The 14,037-nt window shown below is 43.1% G+C and overlaps 1 protein-coding gene across 5 annotated transcripts in view; it reads right to left on the reverse strand.

Annotated features, from left to right (window-relative positions):
• DTD1 (D-aminoacyl-tRNA deacylase 1) overlaps positions 1-11,362 on the reverse strand; it is a 191,226-nt gene extending 179,864 nt beyond the window's left edge. For all 5 annotated transcript variants that reach the window (XM_023217776.2, XM_023217775.2, XM_023217779.2 and 2 more), the window contains exons 1-3: positions 11,146-11,362; positions 5,418-5,508; positions 2,689-2,924 (exon numbers count right to left, since the gene is read on the reverse strand). In XM_023217776.2, the coding sequence (XP_023073544.1) occupies positions 2,689-2,924; positions 5,418-5,508; positions 11,146-11,188 (370 nt within the window). In that variant the 5' untranslated portion in view covers positions 11,189-11,362. The remainder of the gene's footprint in view (positions 1-2,688; positions 2,925-5,417; positions 5,509-11,145) is intronic.
• Positions 11,363-14,037: the final 2,675 nt, after the last annotated feature.

Raw genomic sequence — 14,037 nt, forward strand, 5'->3', positions numbered from 1 at the left:
AGCCAGGTGTGGTTGCAGGCACCTGTAATCCCAGCTACTCAGCAGGCTGAGGCAGGAGAATTGCTTGAACCCATGAAGCAGAGGTTGCAGTGAGCCGAGATCACACTACTGCACTCCAGCCTGGGCAACAGAGCAAAACTCCATCTCAAAAAATAAGAAAACACATATGTTTATAGCAGCTTTATTCATAACTGCCTAAACTTGGAAACAATCAAGATATCCTTCAGTAAGTGAATAAACTGTGGTATCTCCAGACTACAGAACATCATTCAGTGCTAACACAAAATGAGCTATTAAGCCATGAAAAGGGAAACTTTAAATGCATACTACTAAGTCAAAGAAGCCAATCAGAAAAGGCTACACACCATATTATTCCAACTATATGACATTCTAAAAACGGCAAAACTATGGAGACAGTAAAAAGATCAGTGGTTGACAGGAGTTAGAGAAGAGAGAGAGATGAATAGCCAGAGCACAGAGGATTTTTACTAAAAATTACCATTACTGAGTATATACCCAAAGGACTATAAATCATTCTACTATAAACACACATGCACATGTATGTTTACTGCAGCACTACTTACAATAGCAAAGACTTGGAATCAACCCAAATGTCCATCAGTGATAGACTGGATAAAGAAAATGTGGTACATACACACCATGGAATACTATGCAGCCATAAAAAAGGATGAGTTCATGTCCTTCGCAGGGACACGGATGAAGCTAGAAACCATCATTCTCAGCAAACTATCACAAGAACAGAAAACCAAACACCACATGTTCTCACTCATAAGTGGGAGTTGAACAAGGAGAATACATGGACACACCAGGGCCTGTTGAGGGATGGGGGGCTAGGGGAGGGATAGCATTAGGATAAATAACTAATGTAGGTGACGGGTGGATGGCTGCAGCAAACCACCATGGCACATGTATACCTATGTGACAAACCTGTACATTCTGCACATGTACCCCAGAACTTAAAGTATAACTTTTTTAAAAAAAGACAAAATTTTACCAGAAAAGAAATGTCAGGCTAGGATTCCATGCCCAGCTAAGCAATCATAAAGAATTAAGGCAAAATAAAAACATTTTAAAACTTACAGTGGCTATGTTCCACTAATAGACTCTTAGTAAACAACTGATATATCATAGAATGTGCTTCAGAAGGAAGAGCCCAAAGAAGGAAGTAAGACAGGTTGGTGGCCACAGAAATTGATAAAATATATTATCAAATACAGCCAGGTACAGATTATAAATAAATTATGATTAAAAGTGATTATGATTATGATGAAAAGAAAAGTGGCAACATGGATGAACCTTGAAAACATTACGCTAAGTGAAAGAAGTCAGGAAGAAAACCACACATTACATAATTCTACTTACATAAAATGTTCAGAATAGACAAATCTAAAGAGATGGAGAGTAGACTAGTGGCTGCCTAGGACTGGGGCAACAGAGAAGAGTGGGGAGTAGGCCAGCACTGTTGATAAGTACAGGATTCCTTTTAAGGGGGACAAAAGTGTTGTAAAATTAGATTGTGGCAATGGTTGCAAAACTCTGAAAAAACTAAAAAAATTTACTTGTACACTTTAAATGGGTGAATTGTATAGTATGTGTATTACATCTCAATAAAGCCATTTTAAAAAGTGGAACCAGAAAGGAAAAGGGGATGTTCAAATATACTAAGAGCCTCTTAAATTTTGATAGAAATTTTTGTAACTATTTATGAATGGTAACTTTGAAATAACCATTACAAGAACAAAAAAACCATCTACAGCTCCTCCTGTCTCTACGCACATGCACGCGCGCGCGCACACACACACACACACACACTTTCATCTACTAAAAGGCAGAGTCTATGAGACTAGGTTAAAAAAATCTTGAGAAGCCAGAACAGAAAAAGAAAAAACATCATAAAAATAAAAAAATACTCTGTATGATACTGTAATGGCGGACACATGTCGTTATAAATTTGCCCAAACCACAGAATATCAGAGTGAACCCTAGTGTAAACAGGAGACTGTGGGTGATAACGATGCGCCATGAACAATTGTTATAATCCAACAATGAACTTAGGTTCATCAGTTGTAACAAATGCACCACTCTAATGCGGGATGTTGATAATGAGTGAGGCTGTGCATGTGGGGGCAGGGACATATGGCATATCTCTGTACCTTCCTCTCAATTTTACTGTGAACCTAAAACTGCTCTAATCAAATAAAGTATTTAGAAAAAAAAAAAAGAGAGAATGTAAACTACCTCATCATTGTTTACAACGATTACATAGTCAAATCATATTTTGAACATATTCAGTTAAATAAAATATATTTTTAAAATTAATTTCACTTGTTTCTTTTTACTTTTTTAAATATGGCTACTAGAACTTAAAATGACATATTCCAGCTAAGCTAAACAATCAAAGAAACACCACTGTATTAGCCACACCTCTGGGTTCCCAAACATTTTCAAAATGTGAACAGAAGGGAAGAAGGCAAGTGCCAGCAGGAGCATTCTGAGAACACGTGTTATGTGTAACAGCAGCAATAGCAGCAGCTAGTATGTGGTTCTAAGTAAGTAACAAGCATAAACAATGACTTTCCAGGAAAGGTGATGCTGCAATTGCAGCTTCTCTTTTCCCTCTGTCCAGGAGCCCAAAGACCCCTTCCTGGATGTGGCTCTCCTGCTTACCTTTGATAAGCTCCGGCCTGTATGTTTTACGCAGCTGCTCCAGGAAGCTGTTGTAAAAGCCCTCTGCCTGCTCTGTGGGCATTGCTAGGTGGAAATCAGGCTTGTTTCCCTTCAGGACACACTGGAGGGTAAACTGGCTGACACACAGAATCTCGTACTGTTTGTCCATCACACTCTTAGACCAGTGCTTCCCGCTCTCATCCTCAAACACACGCAGGTTTAGAATCTTTCGGACCCTAAGGGGAAAAAGAGCAGTGAGAGCTACCTGAGAGATCACAAGCCCCGCGACACACTCCATACCCCAAAAATGTCAACAGCTTCCAGCCAAATAAGGACATAATGACAACTCCAGCCCTGACAGGAAGCATGACCTCAGGCAAGTCACTTATCCACCCTGTGCTTCAGTGGCCTCAGCTGCAATACAGAATAATAACAGTTCTACCTCACAGGGTTGTTTTCAGATTGCCTTCTTTTTTGCCAGTCCCTCCAGTTCACAGCAGCCACTGGTGAGAACTAGGGCTAAGACAACAACCACCTATTCTCTGCTCCTTTAGGTCAGGGATATGTCAAAACGTGGATCCAACTGTAATTTTTCATGAACGAATTCATCACATTAGGATAAATGACATCTATTTTTACACCCCTTCTTGGAGCTACTCAAAATGAACAATTCGGCTGAGCATGGTGGCTTATGCCTGTAATCCTAGCACTTTGGGAGGCCACAGCGGGTGGATCACCTGAGGTCAGGAGTTCGAGACCAGCCTGGCCAACATACAGAAACCCTATCTCTACTAAAAATACAAAAGTTAGCCAGGCGTGGTGGCAGGCGCCTTTAATCTCAGCTACTCAGGAGGCTTAGGCACAAAAGTCACTTGAACCGGGGAGGCAGAGGTTGCAGTAAGCCAAGATCATGCCACTGCACTCTAGCCTGGGTGACAGAGGGAGACTCTGTCTCAAAAAAAAAAAAAAAAAAAAAATTCAGCAAATACACTGAGAAAAATCATGGTTATTGCAAATATGCAAAAAGATCTGGAGAAAGACACCTTGACAACTATGTCACAAGCTCCTTAAGTCCCAGAGGGGCTTTCCCTACACGTGTGGATGAAGAAGGATAGTCACCATGGCAAAAAGGTTGACCAGGTGACATCTATAGGGTCAGATTTGAGAAGCACAGCAGAGAACCACCAGCATGAAAGCTGAAAATGCACCATTTGAGAGCCACACTTCCAGATGATGTTGAAGCCAACAACAGTTTCAAAGACTCTATAAATACCAATTCACTAACTCTTAATATGGGCATCCTCAGGGACAGGTACTACTCATTACCCCCTCTCCACAGTCAAGATTTGTCTTATGTTGAATCACATCTCTTAAGCACCAGGCTAAATATTAGCTCTGTAGTACGTCAGAGCCATAAAGACATTCAAACCCACAGCTTCAGTTTTTAGCCATTACACCATTCTACTGCTTCTTTCAGTATCCAGGGGACAGCTACTAAAACACCACCATCACTGAAGTAGTACTGAATGATAGTTATTCGTCATCAACACCTTAGCCGGAATTCAATTTCAAGTCTGATTTTCAATCTAATACAAAAGAGACAGTTGGGCAGGGTTATACCCAAGCTCTGAGCACCGAGGGGCAGAATAAATGGATCCAGCATCTAAAGTAAATGTGCCCCGTGGTGATGGAGGGGAGAGGTGCACGGAGGGCGCATTCTGCTTTTATGTCTGGAATGAATGGAAGCTGTAAAGTGAACAATCATTAAGCAGGATTTTAGGGCTATATTTCATCTGTGTTGCCTTGGCTAAGACACTAAAACTTTCTATAGTAGAGTTTGTCCATCTGTAAACTCGGAAAGCCAGGCAGGCAGAGCAATGGCAACTCCTGCTCCTCAACCCCCACCACCACCTTAGTAAAAAGATCATTGGCTTCAAGGTCAGGGAGCCCAGACTCCAAGTGGGGTTCAGGTTTTTTTTTTTCTTTTTTTCTTTTTTTTTGAGACGGAGTCTCGCTCTGTCGCCCAGGCTGGAGTGCAGTGGCCGGATCTCAGCTCACTGCAAGCTCTGCCTCCCGGGTTTATGCCATTCTCCTGCCTCAGCCTCCCGAGTAGCTGGGACTAAAGGCGCCCGCCACCTCGCCCAGCTAGTTTTTTGTATTTTTTAGTAGAGACGGGGTTTCACCGTGTTAGCCGGGATGGTCTCGATCTCCTGACTTCGTGATCCGCCCGTCTCGGCCTCCCAAAGTGCTGGGATTACAGGCTTGAGCCACCGCGCCCGGCCACTCAGGTTTTTTGCTAAGTGTGTGTGCATGACCTACAGCAAGGAATTTAACCTCTCTGAGTTCCAGATACCTATGTGCACAGTGGGCACTCTAAAAAGACATAGTGCCCAGATAACATTGCCCAATTTAAAAAAGAGAACCCAAACATAAGAAAAGAGGCTTGGTTTTTGCATTAAAAGAACAAGAGGCATAATCTGAAGCCGTAGTAGCAAAAAGAGGGAGGATAGGCGGTGCTCCTGCTCTGAGGCCGACTTACTGTTGAGGTCTCCCAGATCATTCTTCCTCAGTCTCCTCCTCTGGAACACAGAAATAACCATACTACATCCAATGGAACAATGGTTAAAAGTGACAAGGGCTCACTTCACAGGCACAAAGTACTATGGAAGTTCCCAGCATAATCACCACCATGTACCCCTTCAAACAGCGATGACAGAAATGCATCTTACATGTGCTCCAGTTCCTTCTGTGTATCCTCCAGGGAAATACCCAGCAACACACATATGCCCCTTCCAATGGCACTAATCTGCTCTCCTCCAACTAGAAAGGAACCAAAACGGAGAGAAGCACTCAGAACCAAACAAGGGCATGAAGCACATTTAGGTAACCATAGGAGTATTTTAAACATCATACACACTTCTTATAACTTCTTTGGTTAAAGTCAGCACATATTCGAAAATGAAAAGAATTACATAAATGCAGTGAGACAATAATAATTTCCATCCTTTCTGATTTTACCTCTGGAATGAATGGGAGCTGTAAAGTGAACAACCACTAAGCAGGATCTTAGGGCCATATTTCATCTATGTTACCTTGGGTAAGACACCCAAAACTTTCTATGGTCAAGTTTGCCCATCTATAAAAACAGAATTATGTTTTCCTCCCCTAGAGAGGCCAGATCAGCTATATTAATTCTCAGAAAGGATATTCCTGCCTTTTGTGGAAAATCAGCAAATATGGTAATACAGTATACAGGAAGCACAAAGTGGAAAACGTTCATGTCATAAAAACAAATGATTTTCCTACTTACTATGAGGACAAATACATAATACACAAAAATCACAATTTATGCGTTAAGTTTCAACTCATCAAACTGCTATTATTGCCCACTTTAGTTCTGTGGTTACATTCTAAGCCAATGATCTCCAAACCTTTTTCAATCAGACATCTTGTCCATTAAAAAAAAAAAAAAAAAAGGGCTCTAAGCACACACTCCTAACATTTGCATATGTATTTATAACCAAATGTATGCCCTACTACCATTAGACAGTATCTCAAATGGTAGCAAGATGCATCATTATGGGCCGGGCATGGTGGTTTATGCCTGTAATCCCAGTTCTTTGGGAGGCTGAGGCAGGTAGTCACATGAGGTCAGGAGTTCGACATCTGCTTGGTGAACATGGTGAAATCCCGTTTCTAATAAAAATACATAAATTAGCCAGGCATGGTGGCGGATGCCTGTAATCCCAGCTACTCAGGAGGCTGACGCAGGAGAATCGCTTGAACCCGGAAGCTGGAGACTGCAGTGAGCCAAGATCACATCATAGAACTCCAGCCTTTCAGCCTGGGCAACAAGAGTGAATCTCTGTCTCAAAAAAAAAAAAAAAAAAAGATGCATCTTTATGATGGAGAATCTATTATTTTTTTTTCCATTCGTTTTTCTTTTTAAGAGGCAGGATCTCTCTATGTTGTCCAAGCTGGAGTGCAGTGACTATTTATAGGTGTAATCCCACTACTAATCATTACAGGAGTTCTGACCTGCTCCATGTCCAAACTAGGCTCCTGGTGGTCCTCTGGTCCTGGGAACTCACCAGATTGATGCAGAACTTTGGTATGACAACAGGTCAGCACAGTGCAGTACAGCCCAGAACCCCTGGGCTCAAACAATCCTCCCTGCCTCGGCGTCCACAGTAGCTGGGACTATGGATGCACGCCATCACACCCAGCTAAATCTGTATTTCAAGTGGTGCTCTTGATAATTTTCTACTTTTTTTGGCCAATTATTTGCCAATCTTAATAGATTATGTTGTTTTACTATTTCATCTTGTACTGACCTAATGTTCTAATCAGGAATAGAAGGGTCAACTCAGCCATTTTCTTGTTGTTTGCTCGCTTCTGCTGGATAATAGCTATAAATATAACTAACACAGTAACACAGACTACGCCATGTTGCACTATACTGCTAAAGAAAGGGTGAGAAACTTCCCTCGTTCTTCAGTTGCAATGGCAAGAGACCACCTGGTATTCAGACCCCGGGAGAGCACATCAATCCATTCCTGAAATATTAGTAATGCTGAATTTCTCTGATTTTTACGCTAAACTTTTTCAAATATTTTCTTCTGTGCTGCTTTTCTTATAATGAACTGTGTGTGTGTGACTTATTGTCCTTTGAGCCACTGCCTCAAAAGCTGAAATAGAAATAATCTATCCTGACATAGGTAGTAAACAACTGGGGGTTGGTTTGCTCATTTGCATTGCTTCAGAAAAAGCCTTTGGCTTTATTTGTTCTTTGAATAAATCAACATTACTTTCTTACAATGTTGATATACTTTCTAAATTTTTCCCAAAGTATGTTTCAAAAAATAAAGGTCATGAAGTTATATATCATCAAAGTAAGGATTACACATTTTAGAAAATATGAGAAACATGAAAAAAAGAACAAAGGTAAGTACTTTAATATTTTAATGATTTCCTTTTAATATGTTATCTATTCATACATTTTCATTCATATTTGTTTCCAACTACTATAATAATGTTGCATGTAAATTTTTGTAATTATATTGCATAAGAATTTTTTCATGTCATAACCTTTTCCTAAACACCTTTTAATAGATTCATCTCATCAAGCAGACTGATTAACCATCCCATTTTGCTGGACATATGGCCTCTTTCAAAATTTTCACTTCAATAAATAACAGTGTAATGAAAATCTTTGTACACTAAAGCCTTTTTTACAGTTAGGATTATCTGCTTAGAGTAGATTCTCAAAAGCAGAATCACTGTCAAAGAATTTTGACAGTTTTATAATTATCTTAACATGAAACAAACTATGGCCCAAAGTCTATATATGACACAGAAACTGCTGTCTTATTTTGGAGCAGTTTCGTCCCTCCTCCAGGGACAAGCAGAAGGACTAGGAGGTTCAAAAGGACTTTTTATTATAAGTAAATGGATCACCAAGGGAAAAAAATCTGAGAATCACCACTTTGAACAAAAGATCAAAGGGCTGGAAAAGACCTGAGATGTTTGGTCAAGTTCTCTACCTATTAGTGGCATCAGCCCTGAGATCTCTTCTTCAAGAATTCACAGTCTCTAAAGTTAACCTATTTAAACCCAAACATTTTAGATCCTCTTTCAACACTGTGTTTACAGACACCAGATTTTAGCTGCTGACACTGAGTGATGGGACATGGGGGTTATTGCATTATTCCATCTGTTAATATGTTTGAAATGTGCCATAATAAACTTTTAAAAATTAGATTATCACGATACCCAACCTAAGGCATCAAAATGTGTTTGATCAAGCTGGGTGCGGTGCCTCATGCCTGTAATCCCAGCACTTTGGGAGGCCGAGGCAGGCAAATCACTTGAAGCCAGGAGTTTGAGACCAGCTTAGGGTTTTGGCAAAACCCTGTCTCCACTAAAAATACAAAAAAAAAATTAGCCAGGCACAGTGGTGTGCACCTGTAAGCCCAGCTACTCAGGATGCAGAGACACGAGAATTGCTTGAACCCAGGAGGCAGAGGCTGCAGTGATTCGAGATGGCGCCACTGTACTCCAGCCTGGGCAACAGAGCAAGACTCTCTCAAAACAAAAACAAAACCAACTAGCCAGTTGGAGAAATCTGATAGACTGGGCATCAAATGATATTAAAGGGTTACTATTAAAAAAAAAGTGTTTGACCAATCACATAAGTTGAATATACCACATAGTAAAATGTGTGACTCCTAAGCTGGACATAGTGGTGGCACATGCCTGTAGTCTAGCTACTCAAGATGCTGATGCTAAAGGATCACTTGAGCCCAAGAGTTTGAGGTAGTAGTAAGCTATAATAGTGCCACTGCACTCCAGCCTGGGTGACAGAGCAAGACCCCCATCTCTAAAACAAACAAACCATAAATACATAAATTTAAAAATAAGGGTGAAGTCAGCCAACTATTTTAAAATAAAATAAAACGTGTGACTCCTGATATTTTATGCTGTCCTGACCATAAAACAGGAAGTTAACATTTTAGAACCCCTAAAATAAAATGCCATTCAAACACAGCCACATTTCAGTGAAACCAGCCACATTTTAAAGGAATCAGAAAATCCTTTTCCATTACAATGCTACTAGAACGCCTGCATAAGTGGAGGGCCCTTCTAACATAATTTCACAGTTCCCCAACCCAGAATTCCCGAATTATTTACACTTTCCCATAATTAACACCCTTATCCTTTTTAACATGTAGGTTAGGTTGTTTTAACTAAAAGCATATAACTTAAATAATGAACCAAAATAACCTAAACTCTATTCAGCACATCTCACAGAATATACATTTTCAATATCCCAGATTAGCAGGATGGAGAGTTCAGGAGAGAGATCAAAATTTAAATCTGTCAGTGATGACCACACACAGCAGCAGACTGCAAGATTCTTCTCAATAATGCAAAATATCTTTAATCTATGAATTTTCCCAGTTTTCATGAATTTAAATATTTACCGAAATGTTGTAAACCCTTTAAAATTCCTAAATCCCAGTGCTACTCTATCCGCTATTATTCCAGGACCATTTCCAAAACCAAAGTTACCAGAACAGCTTAGAAATCATTAGGCGGGGCTGAAAAATAGACTCTCAGATTTAAATATATGGTTTTGGTGGGTTTGGTTGTTTCTTTAGGGGTTTTTGTTGTTTTGTTTTGTTGTTTTGGGGGTTTATTTGTTGTTTTTTGAGACAGAGTCTCGTTCTGTCGCCCAGGCTGGAGGTTAGTGGCACAATCTCAGCTCACTGCAAGCTTTGCCTCCGAGGTTCAAGCAATTCTCCTGCCTCAGCCTCCTGAGTAGCTGGGATTACAGGCACCCACCACCGCTCCCAGCTGATTTTTGTATTTGTAGTAGAGATGGGGTTTCTCTATGTTGGCCAGGCTGGTCTCGAACTCCTGGCCTCAGGTGATCTGCCCGCCATGGCCTCCCAAAGAGCTGGAATTACAGACGTGAGTCACCGCCCCCGGCCTGTTTTGTTTTTAATTCATACTTTTGTGGACACAAGAACACATATTTGGTGCAGACTGGCTCCAAGGCCAGGATATCTGAAATTATTTGAACTGAAACAATATAATTCTGCCAATAAAGACAGAAAAGACTAAAGACAATATAAAGCTTGTCATTTAAATATTTTTTAAAAATTATCTTTCGTATCGTGGTTTTCTTAAAACGACTACATTATCTACACTAATCACCTGGACCTCTGATGCCCAACCAAGACTAGAGTACTCGAGTGATGACCAGGGGTCGGGTGGCTTGGTCCACAAGAAATGAGTGAAAAAGAGAAATGTTTTCATCTTCAATTCTTTAGATCCCGACCCCTCGGCGCAGAGTTCAGCGACAGAGGGCGAGGGGCGTCCTGTGCGGGGGGCGCCCTTCATCCAGCCTGGGTTCCAGTCACGTGCGTGCACGCAACTGTCAGAGCTCAGCCCAAGGAGCAACTCTTCGCATCTGTGCATTTCATCCTGAGTCAAGCCCCATAAAAATTGGAATACGTAAAAATGGGCAAAAATTAAACATTTAAAATACAGCAGTGAAAAGGGAAGAGTGCCTGCTCCAGAAATGCTCTACGCGTGGTTCATCAACGCTCCCTGAAGAGCGGGCCACGGAGATGCTCCGAGGCTCCGCCATCCCGCACGCAGGACAAAGGTGCTGAGAATGAGGCGCGCTCGTCCTGCACCCGCTGCCGAGAGCCCGAAGCCAGGGGCGCGCCGGGGCCGGCCGGGCACGTGCAGTGGGCTCTCCGAACGCTGCGCTGCCCAGGAGCCGGCCCCAGGGACTCGCGGTTGCGGGGACCGAGCTCGCGAAGGGGACCACCCTCGCAGAGGGGCCGCAGCGGCCCCGAGGATGGCGCAGGAAGACCCCCCCACGCAGGACAGCCGGTCGCGGGGGTCAGGGGCGGCTCCTCCCGGGCCCGGCCCCGCCCGACTGACCTGTGACGCTGGCCCGGGTGACGCGCTGCACCACGGCCTTCATGGCGGCGGCTGGGGCGAGTGGGGCGGCGCCGCGCTGCGTCCGGCCTCGCGACTCTGAGGGCGGATCCGCGGCCGGCGCCCTCTGGAGGTGACACCCGGAAGAGAGCCCAACGGTCTGCTCCGACTGGGTCGGCTGAGACCCACCCCACGTCGGCCACGCCCACTCTCGGCCTGGCTATAGGCCCACCCACTCATAGATTGACTCCGCCCATGTATGCCACGCCCACCTGCTGCCCAATCTTAACCCCGCCCGTCATTGAAAAGCCCCGTCCCGGTGCTTGGCCCTGCCCCACCCACATCGGGGTCCCGCCAGAGCCCTTTGATCCCGCCATCCCGGCCCCAGCCCCTACCCAGTGCCCAGAACCCACTCTGCCCCGAAGGCAGTCTCTATGCTGGCTTTTTTCTCCAACGTACCCGAACCTAAGAACCCGTCATCACTAAGCCTTTGAATTCAGCCTGAATCCTATTTCTAATTGTATTCCTCTTTCCTCTTTTCCACTCCTCTGCAGGCAGATCCTCCCAAATTCTTCTTCACTTGTCTTCCTGCCTCAGTGGCTTCTCAGATACCACATACAAAAGGATCTGCTGCCTAAAATAGCCATTTAACTATCTCACCATTAATTCGACTTAGCCATGTCATGATAATAAATAGGTATGTGATTCTAGAATTCTAATTGCTCATTTAATACAAATACTAATAATTGGCCCCCTCACTGGGTTGTTAGATTTAAATAAACCAAACTACGTAAAAGTGCTTAGATGGCAGCAAAAGGCTGTACAACTATTACCCCAACAAATTATTATCATTGCTAAAAATAATTCCATCTCAGCAGTCTTCACCTTGAAGGTGACTAACAGCATTGGTGGGCGTAGAAAAGGCATTGAAATGGAGAAGAAACCCTCACTTGCCCAGAAAAGACTACAAACTAGTATGCTTGTTTGTTAAATACTGAATATTAAATTGCCTTAATAACGTTGTCAAAGTTAACATAACCAGTTAACATAACCAGGCATCATGTGCCTCCTGATATTGCACTGGGAAGGACACAACATCAATCTTGCGGTATTTCTGCCAAATAATGTATAACCTGAATCCAATCATGATGAAACATAAGACAAAAATAAATTGAGGAACATTCTACAAAATAACTAGGTAGAATTCTGAGAATTAATGAGGATTTTTTTTTTTTTTTTTTTTTTTGAGACACTGTTTTTTGCTCTTTGTTGCCCAGGCTGGAGTGCAATGACGTGATCTCGGCTCACCGCAACTTCTGCCCCGTGGGTTCAAGCAATTCTCCTGTCTCAGTGTCCCGAGTAACTGGTATTACAGGCATGCGCCGCCATGCCCAGCTAATTTTGTATTTTTATTAAAGATGAGGTTTCTCCATGTTGGTCAGGCTGGTCTGGAACTCCTGACCTCAGGCAATCCACCTGCCTCGGCCTCCCAAAGTGCTGGGATTACAGGCATGAGCCACCATGCCCAGCCGCGGACTTTTTAAAAGACAGCAAAACTACCTGTAATCCCAGCACTTTGTTAATTCTGGGTTTCTGGCATGGAGCTTTTAAAACTCTTGGAATTTCTCAAGAGACAGGAGTATCTTTGTTATTCATGAGCTCCTTGATTATTCCTGAGTTTACTAACAAGACAATTCAGATTGGGAGCTGATCACAGGAAAAACCAATCCTGACTGGATGTCTGAGCCAGCCCAACCTGTGGGAGGGGTAGAAGACAGAGATTGAGTTCAACCTGTGGCCAGTGATTCAATCAGTCATGCTTACATGATGAAATCCCGGGATAAACTCTGGACACTGAAGCTACATGGAACTTCCTGGTTGCTGAACACATTGATGTGCTGGGAGGGTGATGGCCCTGATTCCACAGGGCGAAAGCACAGAGGCTGTGTGTTTGGTACTCTCGCAGACCTTCCCTAACATATCTCCTCATCTGGCTGGTCCTAATTTTTATAATAAAACTATAAATTATAATTACAGCACTTTCCTCAGTTCCATATGTCATTCTAGTGCATTATCAACCCTGAGGGGGTCATGGATACTCCTGACTGTGTAGCCAGTTGGTCTGAAGTGCAGGCAGTTTGGGGACACCCAAGTGTGGTTGGCACCTGAAATCTTTTTGGGAAACATACCCTTAAACTTGCAGGATCTGTTCTAACTCCAGGTGATTCGTGCCAGAGTTGAACTGCAATTCACCAGTTGGTGTTCAGTGAACCCCGAAGCCCTCCATACCATATTCCACCATAAGAGTCATATCCTTTCCTATTTTTTTTTTTTTTTTTTTTTTTTTGGAGACAGAGTCTTGCACTGTCACCCAGACTGGAGTACAGTGGCTCGTTCTGGCTCACTGCAACCTCTGCCTCGCAGGCTCAAGCGATTCTCCTGCCTTAGACTTCTGAGTAGCTGGGATTACAGGTGCTGCCACCATGCCTGGCTAATTTTTGTATTTTTAGTAGAGACGGGGTTTCACCATGTTGGCCAGGCTGTTCTCAAACTCCTGACCTCAAGTGATCCACCTGCTGTAGCCTCCCAAAGTGCTGGGATTACAGGCGTGAGCCATCGCACCTGGCAAATCCCCACTTAAATAAGTGGCTCCACTTGTTTCCTGGAGCCAGCCGTGACCTGTGATTGCTCTCTTCCCCATTCCCTAAGTATCTTGTCCATCAGCAAATCTTCTCCCTCTCCAAAACCTCTTCTCTCAAAACCCAAAGTGCCCTCTTCTCTCCACCCCTCCCGCATCATCCGCTCCACTATTCTTTCCCATTTGGATTTCTACCACACCTTCCTCACTGGTCTTCCTACTTCCCCTTTGTCCTTCTCCAATCCATTCTCCAGGCG

This window comes from Piliocolobus tephrosceles, chromosome 20 (assembly GCF_002776525.5).
Source record: "Piliocolobus tephrosceles isolate RC106 chromosome 20, ASM277652v3, whole genome shotgun sequence".
NCBI lineage: Eukaryota > Metazoa > Chordata > Mammalia > Primates > Cercopithecidae > Piliocolobus > Piliocolobus tephrosceles.